This window comes from Anneissia japonica, unplaced genomic scaffold (genome assembly GCF_011630105.1).
Source record: "Anneissia japonica isolate Jap-2015-1 unplaced genomic scaffold, ASM1163010v1 scaffold287867_len1003013_cov215, whole genome shotgun sequence".
Classification (NCBI taxonomy): Eukaryota; Metazoa; Echinodermata; class Crinoidea; order Comatulida; family Comatulidae; genus Anneissia; species Anneissia japonica.
The window spans coordinates 446,535-473,239 of record NW_022684320.1 but is presented as its reverse complement, the minus strand read 5'-3'; the positions used below and the strand labels follow the sequence as shown (position 1 = coordinate 473,239).

At 34.8% G+C, this 26,705-nt stretch overlaps 1 protein-coding gene across 3 annotated transcripts in view; it reads left to right on the top strand.

The window, feature by feature from the left end:
* The window catches only part of LOC117104420 (sushi, von Willebrand factor type A, EGF and pentraxin domain-containing protein 1-like), a 46,269-nt gene extending 19,624 nt beyond the window's left edge, over positions 1-26,645 (top strand). Inside the window, exons 2-32 of one of the 3 annotated variants that reach the window (XR_004444742.1) lie at positions 443-698; positions 3,833-4,006; positions 4,425-4,583; positions 5,116-5,295; positions 6,258-6,437; positions 7,309-7,506; positions 7,620-7,871; positions 8,451-8,690; positions 9,218-9,409; positions 9,777-9,895; positions 10,417-10,489; positions 10,856-11,014; positions 11,681-11,896; positions 12,129-12,284; positions 13,034-13,195; positions 13,537-13,698; positions 13,832-13,981; positions 14,121-14,234; positions 14,746-14,859; positions 15,161-15,362; positions 15,861-16,018; positions 16,317-16,515; positions 16,728-16,906; positions 17,194-17,433; positions 17,625-17,801; positions 18,364-18,537; positions 18,830-20,863; positions 21,098-22,915; positions 23,290-23,415; positions 24,148-24,572; positions 24,617-26,645. Coding sequence is in view for 2 of the 3 variants with exons in the window: in XM_033245272.1 (XP_033101163.1) it covers positions 443-698; positions 3,833-4,006; positions 4,425-4,583; positions 5,116-5,295; positions 6,258-6,437; positions 7,309-7,506; positions 7,620-7,871; positions 8,451-8,690; positions 9,218-9,409; positions 9,777-9,895; positions 10,417-10,489; positions 10,856-11,014; positions 11,681-11,896; positions 12,129-12,284; positions 13,034-13,195; positions 13,537-13,698; positions 13,832-13,981; positions 14,121-14,234; positions 14,746-14,859; positions 15,161-15,362; positions 15,861-16,018; positions 16,317-16,515; positions 16,728-16,906; positions 17,194-17,433; positions 17,625-17,801; positions 18,364-18,537; positions 18,830-20,863; positions 21,098-22,915; positions 23,290-23,415; positions 24,148-24,161 (8,577 nt within the window). In the remaining variant the exon portion in view is untranslated. Of the gene's footprint in view, positions 1-442; positions 699-3,832; positions 4,007-4,424; positions 4,584-5,115; positions 5,296-6,257; positions 6,438-7,308; positions 7,507-7,619; positions 7,872-8,450; positions 8,691-9,217; positions 9,410-9,776; positions 9,896-10,416; positions 10,490-10,855; positions 11,015-11,680; positions 11,897-12,128; positions 12,285-13,033; positions 13,196-13,536; positions 13,699-13,831; positions 13,982-14,120; positions 14,235-14,745; positions 14,860-15,160; positions 15,363-15,860; positions 16,019-16,316; positions 16,516-16,727; positions 16,907-17,193; positions 17,434-17,624; positions 17,802-18,363; positions 18,538-18,829; positions 20,864-21,097; positions 22,916-23,289; positions 23,416-24,147 lie in introns of all 3 variants that reach the window. The other 2 variants (XM_033245283.1, XM_033245272.1) reach the window with 2 other exon arrangements.
* Positions 26,646-26,705: the final 60 nt, after the last annotated feature.

Below are 26,705 nucleotides of genomic sequence, written 5' to 3'. Positions count from 1 at the left end.
ATGAGGTCAAATCATTCAAGCATCACTGGCGTTAGCTCAGTGGCGTTAGCTAATCTGGGGTCTGCAGGTAGCGTTAATAATGCCAAGGACGTGGCGTAGTGAGTGGCTTTAACAACACCACTGCCTAGTTCACACACAAAGGCGTACGCTACGCCAGGCTTAAGCCAGCCTTACGCCGTGTGTGTGAACATAGCCTTAGTTAAGTTATTTCGTACACTATAGGAAATAGATGCCTTCGGAGCCATTGTTTCCTTCAAAACTTGTCTTCAGCCCTGCCGGCTTCAGGTTATTTTTTTCAGAAAATAATGGCTCCTTCGGCTTCTATTTCCTATAGAGTACACAAAACATGACTATAATTGCATAATAATCCTGTTTGTTATACTGTAGTATGTTTTTATGTGTTTGACCGGTATATTGAATTTTGTGAATATATTTTTTGCAGAGTATTCTGAAAAAAGCACGCAAGGACGCTACAAAGGCAGTTTTCCTGATAACAGACGGATACTCCAATGGGGGTGACCCACGTTCAATTGCTAAAAAGTTACGAGCTGATGATGTTGAGATCTTTACTTTTGGTATTTCAAATGGCAATGTGCGTGAATTGTATGAAATGTCTTCGCTACCTAAACACGAACATTGTTACATATTAGAAGACTTTCAAGAATTTGAATCATTGGCACGGAGGGCGTTGTATGAAGGTAATTTTATTTGAAGAGCTAAGCATTAGGCTAAGTAATAAGGTTTTAGATTCCTACGCATATCCTGGATCAAGGCCTGGGTCTGATTGCTCAGCTCCTTCAATGCAACTCCCTCACAGAATTATACAGGGTCACCTGGAGTGCAGCCAAAATTAAAATTTTCAATTTCTAAGAGATGAGAAAGAAAATTGTTTTTCTACAATATATCTTCTCATCGATGTAACTTTTTTTCTGTTGATGGTTTTTGTTCTTTCTCTCGCTTCATCTTATTTGCTTTGTTTAATCATAGAGAAATTAGAACTGTTCTAATTTCTCTATGGTTTGATTCAACTTCTATTGGGCATGTTTTGAAAGCGCATAGAGACCTAGTATTATGTGCTATACAAGCCTACTGTACAACCAGTGGCGCATCTAGGAATTGGAAATAGAGGGTGGCCAGGAAGAGACTTGCACTGATGGATAGTCAGACCCCATCAGCCCCAACCATCGATGGGGCTGAGGTAAGAAAATTTATAATTGGCCTACTAGATGGCCGGAAATGGCACTTTCTGACCTAAATTTGATTAACATTTTCCTTTTTCTCTGTTATATTTAATAATTTTGAACAATTTAGGAGACACCTAGGCCAACTCACCCCAGAATCTGCCACTGACAACCATTACCATATCACATCACTGAGCACCAAACAATGAATATTTATTTAAGCTATGTTTGCATTGAATTGTTTGGGTTATGCACCTGCATTCTGAGTTGAACCAAAATAGATCCAATGTAAACACCCTCAGAAAAATTATTCTTGGTAAGTTTGCCAAATAGCAGTTAGTTTAGAAGTCCTGTGCTCAATTTAATTCAATTCAATTTTAATGGACTTCACTTTTACAACAGTGGCACATATAAACAGCTTTGTGGTGAGTCCAAAATACTAAACATAAAATTTAACAAAAAAAAAAAGACTTACAAGAGAATGTTATGCAGTATAATTTTAAACAAATCTTTAAAAAATTAGTAATTAATACAGTACAGTAAAAGATAGTTTGAAATCAATTTTGAGCAAACAGATTTAACTAAAAGCAAGCAAATATAAATCACAATGCATGTTCAAATGCAAATTTATGAACATGTCTTACAATTGGGGTTGGTAGGATCTCCCAAAGAGTGCAACATATATTAGGGCGCTTTCGAATGCACGACGACGGTAGCATGTAGAAGGAAGTCACATAAAGTCATCTGCCCATGCGAGAACATTGAATTTTAGAACCAATGGAGATAAGAAATTTCTTAGTCACCTCAGTTACATTTACTGCATATTTTTAGCTTAGCAGATAAAGTCAAATGAGGAACATCTACATCCAGCATCAAGTTTCATTATTTAATAACGCTTCTGGCACATACAGCAACATTGAAAAAAGTCATTCACTTAATACATAGTACAGTAAAATATAACTACTCTATGGATGTTCCAACTACAACAGCCGGTTAAAAAAATACTGTAGTTAGGCCTATCTATAAAACCTAAACATTATAGTTAATTACATGCACTATTAGAATACCTAATAAAACAGTGGCAATCCCCTGCATATTTTGTGTGATACATTCATTGACCTAGGCAGGACCTAGGCGTCATTGCAATCATCACTATCCTAATTCAGCCATACCTCTTGTTTATTAGTATATCACTTCAAAGTCTGGTATCAATCAAGCCCAACATATCCTCCTGCTAAGTACTTGCGTTAAAGGGACATTTGACTCTGACGATTTCAAATATGCAGTGATGTCTTTTTATAAATGCTTTAAAGGCCGTTACGATTAGTCCCAATACAACAGTACCTGATAAAACATTCAATACAAATTATAAACTGTAATTTGTTTTTTTATTTAACAATTAAAGACAGTCTAATGAAAATTGTTAAATCAGACTATTTTGGCGTATGGTGCATCATTTCCTTTAATATCTTAATCATTATATCATTATATTTAAAAGGTTTGTACCTGTAATCAAGGAGTTATGCTGTAATTAAATAATATAGAAAATAACGACAAATTATTTTCTGATAATTGCATACATGTATTTACTCTCAATTGTCAGGCGAGGAGGTACTCTGTTTTGGAGGACCTTGTCGTGGAGCCCTCATTCAGGCCCTGATGGGACGTACCATGTAAATCTAACAGATTTAAAAGTTTATATTGTATCTATTTTGTATAATTATATCAATAGCTTACAACTGAACATGTGAATGAGAAGGAAAGAATCCTTGCTGTTTAACTGATGTTAAAATAATACCAGTTCTATAGTCTTGGTATTGACATTTTTATTGGCTGACAGCCAATTTGGGGATTTTCGTAGTAAAACGTCTGCAAGCCATTGAAAACTTTTTTTATCAGTGTTTTTAGTAACATATGTGATTTTTAAAATGAGTAAATTTCCAAATTGTATTGCATATTTACAAAATATTTCTTGAACTAATTATGTTACCTTAAAAAAACGTAAATCACATCACCTCATAGCTCTGAGGATAGCAAACAACTAGTAATTGGAGGATCTTGGTATTGATTCTTATTCAGGTATATTTTACTCAACAATAAAAACAGATGGCAGCATTCGCTGAAATCTCCATGTATATTAAAACATATTTTAAAACAATCAATCAGCAAATGGTAAAATACCTACAAATATGAAAAAAAAGAGAAGAAAAAAATGACATACAAAAGATATTTACAATCATGTTTTCTTTATTTTTTTGTTTTTGTTTTTTTCCATTTTTTAACCTTGGTGGGTGGGGGGGAAACAAAAACAACCAGGCCTACTATCCAGCATTATTACAAACTCAAACGAACTATATTTTACTTAGAATTGTTAATGTTATTAATAATTTTTGAGATGGCGGAGCTTTTCCATTGATGTGTTCTACACTCAAAGGAGAATCAAGTAAACTGCTATCTCTTGATAGATTATTCTTTGATAGAGAATGTATATATTTTCTCAAATGTTATTTATTATCCAAAGGAAAAAAGTTTATATTTTTACTTTATTTATTTAGCATCCATTCAAGTACTAAAAAAAATTCTATTTTTATATTATTTATCATCATTATTGAATAATTTTTTGGAATTATATTATAATTTATTAATTTCAGACCTTATGACTGGGGATTATATTATGGTGAACAGTAGGAAATGTAGGAATTGTAAAGATCGAGTAAATTGTTGTGACCCTCTAGCCACATGCAAATGTGGCACCCTGAGTGGTCAGTATGAGTGCATTTGTCCTGCTGGGTTTTTTGGAACTGGACTAAAGGGAGGATGTCAAGGTATGCACTGTATTTGATTATGTTTTATATGATTTTTTTTTCTATTACAGAAATAAAATCAAACTACCTTAACATGTATATTAATCATAGTATTAATATTTAGGTTTTGTTTTCAAGTTTAAAATTTTAATGTCACCTTGCTGTTTTTGAGCTTAGGTTTGTATATAATTTATATTAACTATCATCTCATTTTTGGGGTAGGTGGTGGGGGTGGGATGTTGGCCATCATAAGGCAGTATATAAAATAATATTAGTCTACTAATTTATAATAATTTTTCACATTATCATTTTTAAATTAAAAATAATAAAAGAAAGTATTTAAAAAAATAATAACATTCTTGGCATTGTGTAGAATAATTAATTTAAGTAGCTTAACATAAAAAATAACTAGAGTACCTGTATTTTGATATTACTGTAGCTTGTCCATCAAACACCTACAAGAGTGAGCCCTCGCCTGGCGGTATTGGTACGTGTATACCGTGTCCTCAGCCTTATCGTTCAAGCCCTGCAGGAAGTACTGCACTGTCAGATTGCAAATGCGATGAGGGTTTCACAGAGAAGCATGGAAGATGTGTTGGTAAGCTATCTACTGTATGTTCTAATGTTCTAGATCAATTTTTGCCATCGAAAGATTGGGAACATTTACCAAGCCAGAGGAAAAGGGATGTGCCACATGCAAGAGTAGGAAAAATTGCTTATACTAAAGGGGAAGAGACATACTCTCCCATTTATGAAAGGAAGGGATGCGTCTTATGTATGGAGGGAAAAATCCCTGTGACAAAGGGAAGGGACAAGAGTCATGTAGGGAAGGGGATAACCCCATGTATGTATCCCCAGGGGAAGAAATGTAATTGAGTAAAGAAAAAAAAATATTAATAAAAGAATATTTTTATTTTGGTCAGTGACACGTTATTTTGACTTTTTTTGTTATTCATATTAAGTTTTTCCAATAGATGATATTAAACTTTTTCAAAAAATATAATTTTAATAGTGAAATTAATACCATTTTCATTCAAATTAAGTGATTTATTCTAACATTTTATTGCATTGTAATCATTTTTGATTTATCAGTATTTTTACTTGTAAGTGTAAAATTTCTGTTATGGTAGGCATTCAATGTCCGGTTCTGTTTCCACCTGAGCATGGTAGCTTCATCAATGAGTGTGGCAACCGTGTTCACTCAGCGTGTGCAGTCACGTGTGACCTTGGATACAACCTGGTTGGTGGGTCTAATTTGTTAGTTTGCACCCCAAAAGGAACATGGAACCATCAGACACCACGCTGTGAATGTAAGTAGTGTAACATGGCAGAACTGAATTTGAATTGAGTTAATTCGAGTACCTGAGCAGTAAGGCAGGTTGCTGCTAAAAGCATCGGCACAGGTTCTAAACGCTCCTTGCTCGAGGATTTGGTTGGTATGACCAAGACTTCTCGGATATGGACTTAAAGTGGAGTTAAAAATCCATTGCATCTTGCTAAAGAATAGGGAGGGGGTTACCCCGATGCTATGGTTCATTTCAGCCTGTCGTTGTGGAATGGTGTGAACTTGTAGCCTGACTATAAGCGCCTCTTTACAGCCGCTAAGTAGTCACAGACCACGGCCATATGTAATTCAGCACTATGACGCAAGTTATGGGTTATTCTCGTACCTTTACTTAAATACTTTTATCGCCATGACAATCAAGATAACGATAGGGCTCACACATTTTCGAAAAAATGACTGTACATGAGTTTGTTTAACTTTGCCATGGTCCCTGTCACATCAAGTATGTAACTGGTAATTGGTTAATATTCCCTGTGGGCATTGTAATTCATAGTTTATTTAAACATCAAGGTCTAATTAATAAACTTGTACAAGTTGTGATTAGCACAGAACAGATTTTTGACAAATATTGTAAAAAGTATCTCACTTTGGCTTGGAAAAAAAGATTTGAATTATACAACAAATATACAACTGTATGTATGTATATATATATTTTTTCTTCCATTGTATAAGAATGCACCATCAAATTGATGTGTGCTGCTCATTGTAAAGCGATTCCTAATGAAAATCTGAAAATCACAGCATGATATAAGTAACACTGTAGTTTATTTATGGTAGCTTTTGAACAAACAAATTCAACAAAATTTAATGATGATGCGATGAATAACCACATTCAATTAAAAGGTAATATGATCAGGAATAAGCACATAAAACATATTTACCATCCTTTTTATAAACATTGAAATGATTTTTTCCCCCATTTATTAGTGAAAAAATGTGAAATGTTTCCTGTGCCAGAAAATGGTTTTGTGAATTGTAGCAGAAATGATTATGCATTTGATACAGTCTGCAAGACGACCTGTGACCCTGGATTCAAACTACTGGGATCAGCCTCTCGTGTGTGTCTCCTAATTGCCAAGTGGGATGGACTGAATCCCATCTGTAAAGGTACATGTCTTTCAAAAGAGAGCTTTCGATTTGTGCGACGATGCGACGCTAGAGTGGAATCACTCATGCATGACCATTCTACCGGGCGTCCTACATTCTCTGCATACGTAGATTTGGCCAAATTGTGTTCTAGAATCCATGCGACGAGGAGAACTTAACATTCTCGCATGCGCAGATGACTTTTAGTGACGTCATTATGTTCTACGTCCTACTGTCATTGTGCAGTCAAAGCTCCCTAATTATCAAGTGGGGAGGCCTGAATACTCTGTGAGTAGGAGGGGTTTGGTGCAGGGGGTTGCTTTTCTGTTTCTCAACATTGAGGTTGGAGTTTCAATCCCAACGCTGCATTTCGCTTGTGTCCTCTGGCAAAGCACTATAGATTGAAACACAAAATGTGCTGATTACAGCTGCAACAATGTGGAATTTCCCCCAGGGATCTGAGTATGTGTTCCATGTGTGCTAATTGACCAATGGCCAGAGGTAACAAAGAGAAGCGCAAAATTGCTAAGTAGAGCAGCCTGAAAAGGTGGGGGCCCTATGTGAGGAGCCTATTGCCAGATGGGGTAATGTTCAATAAACATTTAAAAAAATGAAATCTTATTTGTAAATGTATATGCAGGCCTGTAGTGACTGGTACAGTTGGTCAGGTTTCAACCTGACCATTTTTCGTCTATACGATGTAAAAATAGCAAATTTTCCCCTCAACTCTGGCGGAAGAATGAGAAAGCTATGAAGCTGTCTCTTATACACATCTAGATGTGTATAAGAGACAGGTGCTCCCTTGACTTGCAACCTGACCACTACAATTCTCATGGCTATGGCCCTGACATGTGTCTATTTTATTGATGATCATTTTACATTTTACAATTAGGTGTTATGTGCAAGCCAAAGTTACCATCAAAATTTGGTAGTTTTTCACCAGCATCATGTTCAAAGGAAAGCAGTAGTGTTGGCCAAGAATGCGTATTTAGCTGCCAGACAGGATACAGAGTCATTGGAAACCCTTCCTACAGGTGCCTGGATACAGGGAAATGGGATAGAAAATTTAACATTCTGAATGCTTGTAAAGGTTTGTTCAATTATCCTTTTTTCATTTTTGAAATGAATATTTGTTTTTCATAATTTTCCAAACAGATATATCATGAATGTGTTACTTCATTAATATACATTTTTTTTTTTCAGATATTGTTCCACCAACCATTGTCTGCCCAAGAGATATTTACATTGATGCTCAATTACATGGAAACAAGGCTCGAGTAAAACACTGGAGACTACCAACAGCTCAAGATAATTCTAACAATGTTACTATATCAACCCTGTATAGGACCATTAATCCACCTTACTTTTTTAACATAGGCACGAATAATATAACATACCAAGCACGTGATAGGGCGGGAAACACCGCAACTTGTTCCTTCATTGTCTATGTTAAAGGTAAGAACCACTCTTTCAGTTGTTTGTTCAAGCTGAAATGCACATCAGTTTAATTTTGTTTCTTGTCAGTGGCATATCCAGGAGTAAAGAGGGGTGAAGGTTGGGGGGGGGGAGGGCTTGGTGATTAGGTGAGGGGCGTAGCTCACAAAATAAGAGGTTTCAGGTCATTGGTAACCCCTGCTTCTTCTCACACTGTGGGTCGCGATTCAGATTTGGTTGCAGGTGCTATAACATTTTTTTTTAAATGTATCTGTGTGTAACTAATCTTAAGTGTATTTACTGATTATCTTAATAGTTAATAAGTTTGTTGTTTTTTTCTATTATTATATATCAAGCATCAAGTTTGTAATTTCATAGTTCACTTGTTTTGAATATGACAATAAAGTTCATCTTATCATATGTTATCTTATCTTATATTGCATAATACCCTATAGATATTAATACATATTAAATAGTTAATAATGAATAATAATAATTATCACCAATTGAGTTTTTAATTATGGGGTACAGTTAAGATATTGTATTGTGGATCACTAATTCTCTGTTATACATTATAAAATTTCATTAATTTTCTTACAGATACTCAGAAGCCAATTGTTGACCGGTGTGGCTCCCCACCCCCTGTTCTGTCCCCAGACCCATTGACAAGGGTCAGATGGAAAGAGCCAAAGTTCTCAGATAATTCTGGATTGAAGCCTGAGATCGTGTCTTCCCACAGACCAGGCGACTTGTTCCCCTGGGGCACAACAATAGTGAAGTACAGAGCTGCTGATCACTCCGGTAATGCCAACACTTGTGAAATTACTATTGATGTTCAAGGTACACAATTTACTTTTAATTCTTTTAAATTTCTTTTTTGTTTTAAAAAGAAACAGCGTGGCAACACCATTTATACATGTTGCTGTGGCACGATGGTCTGTTGATGAGTTTTAATGCTCATTTAAGGGCTGGGGGAAAAGTGTGACCCCATGACCGGCGGTTGGGGGAATCATGAATGTTCCTGAGGCATTTTTGGGAAAAAAACTTCTGAAAAAATAATCTGTTGGTCTATATGTTTATAGATAACATTTGGTGCCGGAGGCATTTTATCGAGACAATTTTCATGGTCATAGGCACATTGTTTTTTTGCAGGGGTGGCACAATTGCACATAATTTTTTATGCAGTCTGAATGTAACACATACTGTGCATATGTATACAAGTTGCAATAGTATGATTTTGCCAAAGTAAGGGTACTTTGTCTTGGTCAAAAGTGAACTTTAATTTAGTATTTTTGTTACTTTTTCTGGCTATTTGTACTATTATTAATTTTTTAGATATAATTTGTGATGATTTGATTTCTAAATAGAAACTGCTTGTAAAGTGCCGCAATATCCCTATGGAGGCTACGCAGACTGTAACCAATATGGCAAAGGTTTAAACTGCACAATAGGCTGCAAAGACGGCTTTCACTTTGCCATCACTCCACATGCCATGTACTCCTGTTCACCTGATGGACAATGGCATCCCCAGAATTCTATGCCCTGGCCGGACTGCTCAGGTAATTGATAGCTTGCCAATATGTGTCTTCTAAATATTCATTTTGAAGAATTTATGAATATCTTATTATATAGTATTTAAAAAATTAATAAACAAATGAAAAATTAATGTATAAATAAAATTAAATAAAAAAATATGGGAAACTCAGAATTATTAATTTTTTCATCAATAATTATAATGTCCCTAAAATTTATTTTTATTATAATTAATAATTTGTAATATTACATGATAGAAGTTTTCTTTCCTGATAGAGATATTCATGATGTGTAGTAATTAATATTCGTAATGGAAAACTGACTTTAAACATACATAATAAGAAATAAAGTGCAAGCCAGCTATTTAATGATGAATGCTTTTTATATCTGCAGAGTATAAATATGTCAAAGATGTGAAGCTGCCTGTAACGATAAGCTATGAAGTGCCAAAGTGCGATGAAGAAAGTGTTGATGAACTCAAAGCTAGAATAAGTAGCAGTCTAGATTTACAGGTTAGTCAATTCAAACACCAGCGGTTCAGGAAATACTTATTTTTTAATATAAATTTATAGTATTATTCGGTTCAGTATGGAACAGGCCACCTTTACCAGTGTATTGTATATATATGACATTGTACGTGTACCAAGAACGACAATTGTGTATTCTTATGTATGCTATGGTAATATTAACTATTTTTAAAGTCCCTGACCCTGCAAATTTTCATTAACATCAAATTTTATATTAAAAAAAATTGATTTTAATGTATGATAAATATAATATGCTAAATTTCTGCTTCAAATTTATTCATTCTTAAACTTAAAAAAAATACAAAATAAGAACCAAATTTGATTTTTGTGTGGTGGTTTATGGCGTATGATTAGAAGTCATGACACCAAACTGCTTCTGCTTTAATAATGTGCTATACAGTTTCTTAATACTTTACATTATTATTGTGTCTTCATGTTTTTAAGTAAGCTTTTTTTGTTTTCAGAATCGATAAGTATAAAAGGTTTTTTCTTCATTTTCTTTTAAGTTGAACCAGCTCTGTGGACAACAATATAAGTGTATTGTGTCATACTTAAATGCAATGTGTGTTACAAAACAAGGTCTGTAAAATATTCAACATATTTTAGAAAGATTTTAGTAACAAAATAGAAGAACAAGCATGATTAAGCAACAAATAGTGTGTTTTATATATACTGCAAATTGACAAACTCTGTATTGTGTCCTTGCGTGCATTTATTTGTTCGAACTGTTAGTTTTGTTTGAATTGGTAGCAGCGTTTATTTAACGCAATTCTAGATCTGTCTCTTATACACATCTAGATGTGTATAAGAGACAGATCCTGAATGATTTTTAAATTGATAAGAATTCTTTAACATTCTTCAGTTTTAAAATAGTGTCCCATCCCCTTTTTAAAAATGGACAACAGCTGGTAGGTTGTTACTAAGGAGTTTCTTTTTTTTTTTTAGGTGCCCTACATTCAATAAGAAGACGACGCACTCTTCAAGTTGATGATGCATTGCACACATCTGATTTGCATGAGCAGGATGATCAAGTTTCTCATCAGATAATCAACACAAACTCCTCTCAATCAAATTCAAAATTTATTGTTGAAATCATGATTAATGGTTAGAATTAAAACCCTTTATTTCAATCTATTTCTGTATTGTCTTATAATTATTGTTATTTTATTAAAAAATACTAGAAAATAATATTTAAAAAAAAATTAGCTGGAACAGAGCCTGTATAAACAGCTGCTTTAATAAAATGGAAATAAAATATGCACTTTTAAATAGTTTCTTTCTACTCTTGCATTCTCATGTGCAAATTGTTGGCAGTTGAAATTCTATTGTGATGATAGTAATGTTAATACTGACAAGGATATTATAGTAATGTAAATGCTAATTTACATTTTTTTTTGCCATAAATGATGAAAAAGACATCCAAGTTTTCTATGTAAACAATTCTTTCAAATCAGATTCAAAATTTATTGTTGAAATCATGATTAATGGTTAGAATTAAAACCCTTTATTTCTGTCTATTTCTGTATTGTCTTATAATTCTTTTATTAAAAAATACTAGAAAATAATATTTAAAAAAAATTAGCTGGAACAGAGCCTGTATAAACAGCTGCTTTAATAAAATGGAAATAAAATATGCATTTTAAATTGTTTCTTTCCACTCTTGCATTCTAATGCGCAAATTGTTGGCAGTTGAAATTCTTTTGTACCTAAAGTTTTTATTGCTGGAATATATGAAGTGAGTGAAATTTATGTAAACAATTTTTTTTTTAGCCAATCATGCATCACCATATGTCCCCTCTGATGAAATTGGTGATCCAGAAGAACTTCAGAATCTAGCAAGTGTATTAGATAATGTGAAAGCATACTTAACCTTTGACATCACGAGTAATATTTTGAACATGACGCAAGGTGACGAAGAAGCTGTTTTTGCTCAGGTAGAGGGCGTGTGTCCGGCAGGTTCTGTATTAAAGGACGGCAATAAATGTGGTAATGTGTGTCTTATTTTTTATATAGTATCTACATTCAGTAAGGGTGGTAATAAAATATAATAAACAATAATGATAACAATGATAATGATGATTTGATGATGATGATGATGATAGTAATGTTAATAATGACAAGGATATTATAGTAATGTAAATGTTAATTTACATATTTTTTTTGCCATAAATGATGAAAAAGACATCCAAGTTTTCTATGTAAACAATTCTTTCTGCAGTAAAATGTGCTAAAGGAACTTACTATGAGAATGGACAGTGTACATGTTGCAGAGTTGGGACTTATCAGACTGTAGAGGGTGCACTGTCATGCCAGGAATGTCCAACAAACTCCTCCACCTTGCTACCAAGATCTAAGAATAGAGATGACTGCAAAAGTAAGTCTGTACACTTATTCATTTTTACAAATACTTGGTAATGATTCAATATAACATTGTTGTTCAACATAACATTTTTTCTCTTTACATACAAAATTTGAGGATAGATATGTACATTACATAATAATTTTAAAATTACATAAGAATTTATTAATGCATATGTGAGCCATGCATTTTTAAATTCTTATATGATTTTTTTAGGTTGCAGAACCTTTCTGTCATTGGTTTATACTTATTGTATCTCCTTCATATTACCCTGCATGCAGAAATTTTTTAATAGAATAATCTCCCAGGGGTCCCAAGTTAGAAATCAATTCCAGGAGATCTGCAGCGACAGATCCAGGAATTTGAAATGGGGGTGGGGGGCGAGGGGGACTTTCACAGATGGATGGTTGAGACCACGTCAGTCCTAACATGGGTGGGGCTGAGGTAAGAAAATTTATGTTTAACGCAATTCTAGATGGTGCGAAATGGCACTCTCAGACTTAAATTTAAATAAAATTTTACTTGTTTCTTTTTGTTTTTATTTTGAAAAATTCAGGGGGTTATTTTCCATGAGATTCTTTTTTGCTTGCAGGAATTTGGGCCGTCCTGATTTCCAGGAGACTCCCAAAAGTTGCAGGGGACTTGGGAACCCTGATCTCCTCTTGCAAATATGTAATTGAACATGTTTGATTGTTAGATATATTTCTTTTTATAACTGAATCAAATGTTTACAATATAATAATAACATTTGCATGTAATTGCAGGCATTTGTCCCCCTGGAACATGTTCCAACACAGGCCTGGAACAGTGTGAAAGCTGTAGCCAGGGCATGTATCAACCAAACGCTAACAGTACCACATGTATGCACTGTCCATCGAATACAACTACAGCAACCACCGGTGCTGTCTCACACCTCAACTGTATAGGTAAGATTAATTCTAGCTTGAAATTTTTATCAGTATTGTATCAAGCAACACCAATAAACTTTAGTTAAAATTTCCAGTATTTAAAATTAAGTTTTAAGATTATTAATGTTAATTTACCTCCTAGGAACTATTCTTAGTCATGCAACTAATATAACACCAGACCAATGTCATTAAAACCTTAACTTAATACTAGGTGCCTCGTTGTAGTCTTGGGAGGAGATAAATAAACATAATTGAGCACATCAGTACCAGTTTCCTTCCTGATTATTTACCTTATATTATACCAATTTATGCACTAAAGTTATTCCTCCATGATATGACTATGTTTATTATTCATTTAGAGCAATGCAACCCAGGATTTGTATCAGGAACCGGTTTAGTCCCATGCTACCCATGTCCAGAAGGATACTACCAGGCAAACAGAGGAACAAATTACTGTGATAAATGCCCACAGGGATCAACAACTAACACTGTTGGGTCAACTTCAGCGGCAAACTGTAATGGTAAGCTCTGGGTCTATCACATCAGAATTTACATTTTGTTCTACACTCGTTGAGCGTGGGGAGGGGATGTGGTCGTGCTCATGATTCCCATTTTGATCATGTTTGATGTTCTTGCATATTTCATCTGTTTCAGTTGGGAAGCAAACATCTCAAAAACCTGGGACGAATGAAACAGGTACAAGAACGTTATCATATAATGAATGCTTCAAACAACCATGCAATGACGGTACCTGCCTGAAGATCAATGGTGGATTTGTGTGTCGTTGTCACCCTGGATTTGAAGGTCTGTATCTGTAAGGAGAAACATGCAAATGTAATGGAATTGAAAAATTGTATTTTATAGGCTTGATCAAAGCAAGGTATATAATGGTTCCAACACATTGGAATACTTCTTACTGTGTGTTTTTATAATTTGAAAACAGGTGCGCTTTGTGGAATTAATGTGAATGAATGCGAAGGAGTCGTCTGCTTAAATAATGGTACCTGCCAAGACGGAATCAACCAGTTTACTTGCAACTGCAAGCCGGGATTTCAAGGTAAACTCAATGATTTATGTCACAAACAAAAAAAATAAGTGTTATATCTTTGTAAGCAACACATGTTAGAATAAATGTTAGAATAATTGCTTTGAAGGTCTGCAGTATAGTGTGCAATTTATATTTTATACTAAACTTGTCCTAATTTTTCCTCTTTTCCTTTTTAAAAATAATCTTATCTTTTTAGATGTTTTTCAATTTTTAACATCAGCTATAGCTTTTTCATATTGTTTTTATCTTTATGTAATTTAATTTTCTAACATCTTCATGCAGTTTTTCATATTGTCATGCTGGTTTTCATATTCTTTCTTATGTGTTTTTTTTATTTATATGTTATTTTATTTTCTTTCCATTCAGCAGTTAAATGTAAAAATGAAATTTCTTTTAATAAATGAACAATGTAACCATAGCCTGCACGCTAATTGATAGAATAAAGATATAGTGTAGTCCATGAAGAAAAAATTGCTGATTATAAATATAATTGATAATAATTGATTACATTTAATTCCAGGTGTTCTTTGCGATGAAGATGGCAATGAGTGCGAATCAAATCCGTGTCAGAACCAAGGCAGGTGTGTGGATGCAGTCAACAGCTATTATTGTGATTGCCCAGAAGCTTACACAGGTATTCATATGTTGTATACGTACAGTGAAAGTGTCACAAAATGGTAGAAAGTGTCCCCAAAATGTTACAAAATGGTACAAAGTGCTACAAAATGTGGTAGAAAGTGTTTTAAAATGTTACAAAATTGTAGAGTGCTAAAAAAGGGGATGAATATCTATCAGCAGATGGGCTAGTACCAATTTCTGGTATGACCTTCTAAAAATAAATATAGTAAAAAAATTGTAGTAACAAATGAAGTTGCAATTTGTTTGATTCTGTTTTAGATGGGTATATTTTAACAAGAGTTTTTATTGATTTGTAGGTTTAAATTGTGAACTAGAAGTGGATGAATGCAGCTCATCCCCCTGTGCTAATAATGGAAAGTGTAGTGATGAAATTGGTGGATTTAGGTGCTTGTGTCCTCCAGGGTACTTTGGTGGTAGTTGCCAGTTGGAAATAAATGAGTGTAAAAGCACACCATGTGAGCATGGAGGCACGTGTGTGGATGAAGTCAATGGGTTTAGGTAATACAGTATCATGTTAATATTTATAGTCATGTTGTCTATTTCGTGAATACTTACCTTTTAGGAACTTACCTCAAAATTAATGGAATCATCCGATCCATGCCTATATAATGCATTAATGTTATGTAACAGGCCTCAATTTTCCTTTCACCCTGAGATAGTATACAGTATGGTAATTATATTTATAATTTACATATGTTTGCTTCTCACTACCCGGTAAGATGTTGTCCCATTGAATGTACTAGTTTTGACATAAAATTATTAAAGAGGATAATTATTAATAAGATTTATATATCAGGAATAATGATTTTTTATATGATAATGTCATTTGGTGATGATGATTATTATTTACTGTATGATAATTGTCTTAAAAACAGATCAATTGTATCCTGTATAAACATCTTTTAAATAAATAAATAAAAATTGTAATTATTATCATTACTGTTAATTGTCTAACTGAAAAGTTTCTTTCAATGTAATTAATTTTGTAAATCTCAGTTGCATCTGTCCAGATGGTTTGGAGGGAGATCAGTGTCAGATAAACTCGGATGACTGTCTGCACAGACCATGCGTTGATGGCTCCACATGCAGAGACCTCGTTAATGATTTTGAGTGTTTATGTCAACCTGGATATGGTGGTAAAGTCTGCGATATTGGTAAGAGTATATCAATAAATTATTTCATCATCCACTAGGGAAAAGTTGGTAACTAAGATTACCTGAACTTGAATCCTTATTTGAGAAATTTACTCATAGTCACATTGATTCTTGAGGATGTGATTAAACTCAAGGGGCTGTCTTTAATTAGTCAGCAGAGCTTTAAACAATATTTCACAAGTCTTGGGCTAAGTTCTAACTTAAAAACATATCAATGTTTGTGCAATATGACTATTTTCAAACATTTAAATGTAATGTTTAAAATGTGAAAAAATACCAAATACATTTTTTATTCCAGAGTTAGAATCCAACTTCAGTCTGTCCTTTGAGTTCACCGGTACGACAGATTACGTACTTTTGGACGGCATTCCTGATCTGTCAGCAATAACTGTTGCATTCTGGATGCGTACATCTGATACAGACAACTGGGGCACAGCCATTTCATATACAGTGGATTTTGACTTGTTTGATGAACTTGTTCTAATGGATTATACAGGGTGAGTACTGTACATTGATGTTTTGGGCATTGTGTTTTTAGAGACAGTGATTGGTTTTATTTTCCTCTTTTTGAGAAAATAATAATTTATATAGTGCAAAACAAAAGAAAATAACAAGCATTTAGGTTTAAGACCTTTTGATAAGAAAATATCCAGACCAAGTTAAACTAAAATAAGTGCATATATAAATAAATGCTTTTTTAACTTTGTAGATGGGTGTTAAAAGTTCGTAACACAACAGTAATCACGGATTTAACGACTAATGATGGAGTATGGCATCATATAGCAGTAACCTGGAGCAGTGTCGGAGGAGAGTGGCATTTGTATTGTGATGGGGAGGAGGTGGTACAGAGACCAACTGTACCTCTAGCAGTCAATGATATCATTCCAGGTCCAATATGAACACTTTCCACATAAAATTAAAAAAAGAATTTAAATAATAAACATATTTTTGAACCAAGTCTAGGATTTGAGATTTAATTTATATGTGATGAGCTACAGTAAACAACTTTCAAAAGTTCCTGTGAATACATTAATATTCTATTTCAATGTGTTGAATGTTTTTCCCCAGATTTTATCCAAGTATATTGTGTATTGACAAACAGTAAACTGCACAACATCCCAACTATTTCAGTATACAATAATAATATTGTATTTTAACCCCCGAAATGTATTTAGGTGGCGGTGTGTTTGTGATTGGTCAGGAACAGGACACCCTCGGTGGTGGATTCAGCTCTCGTGAAGCTTTCATTGGAAACATTAGTCAGCTAAATGTGTGGGATTACGCCCTTGATCAAAATGAAATCGCAGCTTTAACGAGATCGTGTAAGGAGGCCCGGGGCAACGTGATTGCGTGGCCAGATGTGAAGAAGGGCATGTACGGTCGAGTCAAACCTATACCCAAGAATTTCTGTTCAGGTGTGTGTCTAAATTTGTATTTGTTGTGGTTATGTATATTCATCTGTAATATTTTTCATTTATGTGCAGCTCATCTATTGATTTCTCGGCTGCATAGTTTTTAACCTCTGCCATAGAGGGTTGTATGTATTTAAAGAAATCCTATCGAAACCAATCAAAAGTTTCTCTTACATGCTGTCTGTGTGTTTCAGGTTGCCCTCACCCCGTTGAGATTGAGCATGGGACAGTATCTGGGTACGTACCGTCTTTACCACTCCAAAACATTACTTACACTTGTGAGGCAGGGTTCATAATAACTGGCTGGCCAGAGGCAACATGTGAAGTCTATGGTGATTGGCTGTTCCAACACGTACCCCCTGTGTGTACCAGTAAGTAACACCTAAGTATCCTGGTTGAAAAAACAGTATTATGTTTGAAATATTATTATTTTTATGGCAAATGCTTATGTACATATTCTATTAGAACTGAATTGTACTGTTCATGCAGTAGTGATAATACAAATGGGTAGTGGATATGAATACATGCAGAAATATTTAGTAGTAGCAATTCATTAAAAAATACATATAATACACCGGCCAAATAATATTTTTGTTTGGTATATTAAATATATGTTTTTTAACTGTACATTTAAGCAGATACCTGGGCTTACCCATGCTAGCCCACTGCAAGGAATAACCACACCAGCTCTTTGTGCAGAAGAAACAGATGCAAATACAGATCACAAAGTATAATGTGATTCTTTGGTCTGTGACATACCTCCTCTTGTGTAGATCTGTTGTCAGCTTTCCCCATGGTCCAAAACATAGTCTATGAAGCCAGATATAATTACTACAAGATAGAGTCCAAGCTCGTTAAATATTTACAAAATTTCTTCAAATGTTCATATAAAACTTTTGAAAAACAATAAAGATTAATATTTTCTTCTTGCAGAAAAATACTGTGGACATCCAGGTTTTGTTGATGATGGGGATGTTATTGGAGATGATTTTGAATTCAACGACACGATCCAGTACCGTTGTCACGATGGTTTTAAATTACACGGCTCAGAAACGAGGCGGTGCGCTGAGGACGGAGAATGGGACAGCGAACCTCCTCTGTGTTTAGGTACTTGATCGGCATGCTGGCAATTATTCTCTCTAATTTATTATTTATTTATAAATTATTATATTACTGTCTATTTAAATTATATTTAATGAGTATTTGTGTTTTTATAATATTTAATTATTTATATTATATACTTGCCATTTGCTATTAGCCTCTTTCATAAGTTGTGTCACAATAAAACGTTTGGTTAATTTTTTTTTTATTATATAGTTTTTATATCTTTAGAAATGTTTGACATTATCTTTTATGAATTTTTATATTAACTATTTTAAATTTTAATTTATCTTTCAAGAAATCTTGTGCAACAAAGTGCCAACAATATCCAATGGTAATGTGACGTTCATCAGTCAATCTCAAAACCGTCAAGGTTCTACGTTCAGTGTCTCCTGCAATCAGTTCTACAGGTTGGAAGGACAAGGCACTGTGTCCTGCCAACGAAATGGCCACTGGACTAAAATGCCAAGATGCCGACCTCTAAGTTGCCAGCCGTCTGTAATCTTTAACGGTTATCAGAAACAGAACAGCGATCCAGTCAAAGTTGGTGACCAAGTTACCTACTTCTGTGATAGAGGATTTGAAATTGTAGGAGAATCAGTTTTTGTCTGTCAAGAAGACCTGAGGTTCAACGGCAGTGTTCCACATTGTACAAGAATCGTTTGCTCTTCTGTTCCGTCTGTGCCAAACAGTGAGCACAGTCCCATTAGAACCATGTACCACTTTCATCATACTATTCAGTTTACTTGTATCCAGGGTTTTATCATGGAAGGTGTCGCTGTGCTGTCTTGCGTTGACATGGAGACTTGGGATGGTCCGCCTCCGCGCTGCATCCCTCTCACTTGCCTTCCACCCGCTGAGATTGAGCATGGACAAATTATTGGCACTGATTTCTCTTTCCAACATTCCATCACCTACGAATGTGATTCTGGGTATACAATTTCTGAGAGAATACTCCGAAGCTGTCTTGGCAATGGTACTTGGAGTAATACCACACCGAAGTGCATACCAGTTGAATGCCCTCCCCCAAACCAACAGAACCATATGAACATTACAGGTGATTCATTTACATATGGTGACGTGTTATTATTTACATGTAGTGAAGGATATTGGTTAGAAGGTGAGAGAGTGCTACAATGTGAAGCTGATAAGCAATGGAATGCAACAGTACCCACATGTAACATCGTTGATTGTGGAAAACCACCACAACTGCAGGAGAGTGTTGCTCACTACATTACGGGACATGTGTATGGCAGTAAAATGAACTATTTTTGCAAGGAAGGGTACAGACGCCTGAAGACAGGTACAGAATTTACGTGTGGACCAGATGGAACGTGGATCGGGGAACAACCATCTTGTAGTATTATCTCCTGTCTTCGTCCCATAATTCCAATACATGGATTCATGGATGGACAGAATTTTACTTATGGAAGCACAGTAAGCTTCAGATGTGAGGAAGGTTACCAGCTGAGTGGAGATGCAACGATGACATGTGGTGCAAATGGCAGGTGGAGTTCAAATGTACCAGTGTGTTTGGTTACATGCAGTAGACCCTTATTTCATGCGAACACTATCATCACCAGTGATGGTGGTATTTTCACCGCCAATAGCTCATTGTCTATAAGTTGCAGCAGAGGTCAAAGATTATTGGGGCTGTCCCGTATTATCTGTTTAAAGAATGGCACATGGTCAGGAGATCCTGGGCAATGCATTGCTATCCAGTGTAATCCCCCAGAGATCCTGCATGGCATTCCAGATGCAATGGTTTATCAAGAAAATCAAACTTTGTCATTCCAGTGTCTGGATGGTTATCAGAATGTTTATAGTCATGATTTTATTTGCACAAGTTCTGGTGAATGGCAAGGGTCCATGCCATCATGTAAACTGATTTCTTGCCCAAATATTACTAATTTTCAGCACGGAAACATGGTTGCATTAGGTTTCACATATGGTAGTGAAGTCCATTTTAGTTGTAACATTGGATACCAGCTCATTGGAGCTGATCGGGTCATCTGTAGGGCCAATGGCGATTGGAACCCTTTGATTCCTTTCTGCATTATAGTTAGTTGTCCAGATTTACCAATTCTGAAAAATGGTTTAATTCAACGAGGCAGCAATACATATGGAAGCACTGCAAGGTTTTCATGTTTAGAGGGATTCAGGATTAATGGACCGGACGCAATACACTGCTTAGCAACTTCTGAGTGGAGTGCAGCACCACCAACCTGTGAGATCGTAACTTGTAAGCAGCCAGGATTATTAGAAAATGGTCATTTTACTGTTAATGGTGTAAACGTTTCCTACTACTGTCAGCCAGGATATTCATTGATAGGTAAGTCATTAACAACTTGCCAAAAAAAAGAAAAAAGAAATTGTGTTGTGTTTGACTTCAAATAAAACTTGCAAAATCCTAATTAAGTATTTGTCACGTCTTGAGGCTATATCTGTAACTAATACTGGGCATTATTTTGTGTATTATGTTTACAGTGTATATTATTATGTTTTTATAAAGTGTAAAGTGTGTGATTTTTCCAAACTTTACTTTTTATTTTGATTCATTTTATAGGTCGTAGCATTTCAGTGTGTCAAGATGATGGAACATGGAGCCAAGAACCCCGTAGCTGTAGGCCAGATACCTGTCCGAGCCCCCAGAGTTTAGTGAATGGATTTTACACACCGCAGAAAGCACAGTACTATTTTACTGATGACTTGGTGTATTCCTGCAAACAGGGCTACACACTTGAGGGAAACGGCCAACACATATGCGGTTTGAATGGCAAGTGGATTGGTGGGCATGTTAACTGCAAAATAAAGTCATGCCCCCGGCCTGGTCGAATTTCCAAAGGATCAGTATTGGTTAAAACCTCACGGGATGGATCACAAATTAGTCAGTACTCATGCGAAGATGGTTACAAATTAAGGGGGCGCTCGTCAATAATATGTTCAGCGAATGGTCAATGGAATTCTCGGCAACCACAATGTATTCTCATAGATTGTTCCCTCCCACCTGATATAAGTAATGGTAGAGTCATGTCCAACAATGGTACAACATTTAGGAGTGTGGCTGTATATGCATGCAGTAGAGGATACCAGCTAAGTGGAACTGAGAAGGTAACATGTCTAGAAGATGAGCAATGGAGTAGAATACCAAAATGTGAGAAAGTGAATTGCCCAACACTTCATAACCCAGCTCATGGATATGTGCGACAACTAACAACAACAAATACAGCAATATATAGTTGTTATGAAGGATATATTATAAAAGGTTCTCGGCGACGTAGTTGTAAGTTCAATGGAAGATGGGCAGGACAGGCTCCAGTATGTAACCCAGTCAGTTGTGGTGTACCACGTGAAATAGAACATGGCAGAAGGACCTACGATGAATACACCTTCAGCTCAAAGACGCACTACGAATGCGATGAGGGATTTAAGTTACGAGGCGCAGGTCAAATCACATGCATGAGCTCAGGACGTTGGAAACCCGAGTTGCCCAAGTGTGATATTATTTCATGCGGAGAACCTGATAAACCCCAGCATTCTGTAATCAATTATGTTGATGGTACATTTCAGGATATTGTTACTTATATGTGTGATATAGGGTACATTCTTGAAGGACCAACAGAGAGGAGATGTTTATCAGATGGATTGTGGAGTAATGTTACCCCTGTATGCTCTGCTGTGAAATGTCCACCACCACCTCTGTTCATAGGTGCATTACCTTTGACCACCAATGCAGAATACATATTTGGAAGCATAGTTAATTTCAGTTGTTCTACTGGATTCAAAAACCAGGGAACAGGAACGATAATGTGTGAGGCTAGTGGAACATGGAATGTTACGGTTGATCCGTGTATTGCGGTAGAATGTCCGCATCCATCTGCCTCCACCCTCCACGAACAGCTTTCAATGACTGTTCTTGATTATTCGGTTGGAGCAGTTATCACTTTTAGTTGTACCAACAACTATCAAATTCATGGACCAAAATCATTAACATGTGATATTAATGGAAATTGGAATGACTCCTTTCCAACATGCAAAATGTTTACATGCCCTAATTTGACTCTTTCAAATGGTGAAGTTCGTTTGCACCAACATGACAAAAGCAGTGTTAATTTCACATGCAATTCTGGGTTTGAACTCAATGGTGTACAATCTGTCACCTGTTTTGCAAATGGTACGTGGAGTCAGCCAAAACCTAGCTGCGTAAAAGTTGAATCTGCCTGTGGTACACCACCAGCAATTAACAATGGTTATTATAGAGTGGACATGTCAAGAAGGGCCCCACAAGCACACTACATGTGCAATGCTCGATACTATCAGATGGGACCAAGTTCTACATTTTGCCTTGATGGCCAGTGGCATGGAACACCACCTCAGTGCTTACGTGAGTAGAGTTAGATAACAATAATGATGAATTATACGATTAGCCGGTGATTTATTAAAAGTTATTGTTACAGAGTTTAACTTGGAGTCCAGACATAAAGTACTTAATATTTTACTTGCACAATTAATTTGTAAAACACAGTGGGGCACGTTTGCACAGCACATGACTCCTTGGATAAGCATTTTGTTGGCTTTTTATGGAGGATACAATTCAAGATTCAAGATTCAAGACTTAAATTATAAATAAAAATTACAAGTATGATCGGTATATTGGTATTTGTTTAACCTTGCCATTTCAGTTTTTTAGCTGATGTTTTTGTAACAATACTATAAATCTACACGTTGATAACAATTGTTTTTTTGTTGGTTTTCCAGCAGCACATGCTGTATACAATCCGAGGCCACCGATTTGCATCCTACACTGTCGTAATGGTGGTATCTGTGTTGGGTACAACCGTTGCAGTTGCCCCGTGGGCTTTATTGGTGAAAGATGTCAGATTGGTAGGTTGAATAACTTTTAAATAGTCATATTAAAATATAAATACTTTGGATGTTTGGGTAATCTGTAAAAAAAATGAATAATCAGTGAATAAGAAGTCAATCACATCAAATTCTAACTCATGTAATAGAATACAGTATGTAGTTTTAATTTGTCTTATTGAAATTAACGAAAAGATAGTTTTCTGTTTCAAACAGTAAGTTCTTTCTACCTAACAATAACTTCTTTAGCCAGTGCTTTGTTGTTCTTATAGTTTACACTGAAATGACCTAGCTGATCTGCTGTCCTACCGCAGTATGTTGGTGTAATTCATAGATTGATTTTTCTCTGCCCCAGTTGCCATGTTATGGTATCCAAAAATGATACATAAAAGTGTAGAGAATAGATTAAACTAAATTAGGAAACATTCATTCATTCATTCATTATTCGTACATTCATTCATCAAATTCATCATTCATTCATCCATCCATCCATTCATTTGTTCATTCATTTTTTCTTATTTACCAAAAGAAGAAAATGGAGCAAACAAATAGCTTATGCTAAGTCATGTTCTTCCTCCAAATCTAAGATTTTAACTTTTTCTGTTTACATGATTCATAACAATATAACTTAATAGCATAAATGGTTCTGTAATAATGACATTAAATATTTATAATTATAAATATTGTAAAAAAAAAATAATTAAAACAGAGTGGGTACTGATGGTTTTTTTTAATGTCTTTTATTTCTTTCAGCTATTCAAAACTGAACACCGAATACTAAGGCTGTTGAAAGAAATACACTGAAAATTTAAAAAAATGATAACATTGATAATAATATTGACTGGAAGTTACAATCGGACTCTGTCATGATACAATCAAAATAGAGAAATATTCAGAGTCAGAGGCTTAGTTTTCTACTGTAGGTTTCAACACCTTACTGGTGCCTTTGGCAATTCACTCATCTTGAGACCTTGTGTGATGGTATAATAATCTATCTAGCAAAAGAACCAAACACGAGAAAAGACGAGAAACAATAGAAATCCCCTCCCCCACCCTCTCTTTTTTCCAAGAATACAGATACATCTACTGACGATGTACAACCCTCTTGTCGTGTGATTATACCAACATGTAAGGTCATGTGAGCAAGTAAACCACCACTAAGCCTTTCACTCGGAAAGGTAACAATGCTCTATAATGATAAACAAAATGTGATATCATAAAGGTAACAATGCTCTATAATGATAAACAAAATGTGATATCATAAAGGTAACAATGCTCTATAATGATAAACAAAATGTGATATCATAAAGGTAACAATGCTCTATAATGAAAGGTAACAATGCTTTATAATGATAAACAAAATGTGATATCATAAAGGTGATAATGCATAGACAAAATATATCAAAGATGATAATGGTAGACAATTATATGAAACAGATAGTTATGATAAACCAAATATATAGGCTTCACAAAGATGGTTATGATAGACTAAATATGATATTATTATTATTATTATTATTATTATTATTATTATTTATTATTATTATTATTGTTATTAGCCATTTTTTGAGAATCTTTGACTACCAGTGACTAGCGTGCCTAGTATGGTATTATGGCTTCAAGTGACACAGAACTAGCCTAGTCTAACCAGAAGGCCGAGACCAAAAACCAATAAAATAAAAGCAGATCACGGGCTATCAGAGGCAGATAGCCTCTCTCACATTGTTTCACCATATAACAAAGATGATAATGATAGACAAAATATGATGCCATACTAAATATGATAATGATAGACAAAATATGATTTCATTAAAAAAAAGATGATAATAATAAGACAAAATGTGATGCTGTAATAAAGATAATAATAGACAAAATAATGCCATAATGAAAATGATGATAGACAAAATATGATTACATAAAAAAAGATAATGACAGGCAAATTATGATATAACAAAGACGATAATGATAGCCAAAATGTGATATAACAAAGATGACAATGATAGCCAAAATGTGATGTAAAAAAGACGATAATGATAGACAAAATGTGATATAACAAAGGTGATAATGATAGACAAAATATGATGTCAAAACATACTGTATGATAGTACATTTCAGGATTTGCTATATAAATCAATTTATTGTAAATATTGATTATTTGTTTCTTGATTCACCCCTGGTTTCATATTAGTTCTAAGACAGTACAAATGCAGTAATGCATTTAATAAAATAAATGTTAGTAATAAGTGAATGTTTTGACGTGTCGCATGTGATCATTAGGCAGTAGTGCTCATGCTACTACTTGTACCGGTCAGATGCTTGACAAACTGGCAAAGGTAAGTCATGAATATTATTAGGAGTGTTCTTACCCCTATATGTTTTAATTTATAATAAGAAGTAAACTAAATTTGTAAATAAATTTTGTATTTTTAAGCTATTTTTTATACTCTTTATATTTGGAATGTTTTTATAGTGTGTTGGACAAAGTGATTGCTAAGCTGATATAAAGATTGCGTAACCGTAAATATCAGCATAAAATAGAATTTTATCTATGTCATATAATTATATTTGATACAAGAAGAAAAAATAAGTAATAAAATATGATAATGAACATTTATGCAGTTTTCTGCCATTATTTTCTGTGTTGTGGTGCATCCCCTCCAAAAATTACTTGTGCCACTCCCCCAGTGTGTCACTCCCCCAGTGTACCCCTCCTCCAGTGTGCCCCTTTCCCTAGTGTCCCCCAGTGTCCCTGACAAGAGCGTAAGTGGGTGTGATCGGGCGTCAGAATTGGCCCAGTGGTATCAAAGGCATATTTAATCGAATTTAGAGTCTTAATTTATTTTAAAAAATACATATTTTACCAACAACAAATTGTATTTTTCTCCCCGGCGGTGGGAAGGGGAGACAGCTTTTCCCGTAACCCCTGGCACCACCCCTGATGGTGATGATAAAGATGATGTTTTTCTTACACACATTTTTAATTTAATATTTGCCATCGTCAATAACGTTGCATGCTTATAATCATGGATGTAAGCCCCATTGAGCAAAATCTGGATCCTTCACTGAAGGAATATCTAGTAAAAATGGAGACATTCTGCAATTATAAAATTACATTATTATTAAAAAAAACCCCTGAATGATTAATTGGTGTAATTGTCACAGCAATAAATGATGAATATTCTATCATTTTAACAAAATTTGTGAATTAGGCTAGGCTAAACTTGCAGTGATAAATGAAGAATTCAATATTTTTTATTTATTTTTTAAGGTCGGTGTATTTTGTAATTTCACTATTTGTAGGCGGTTTTGTG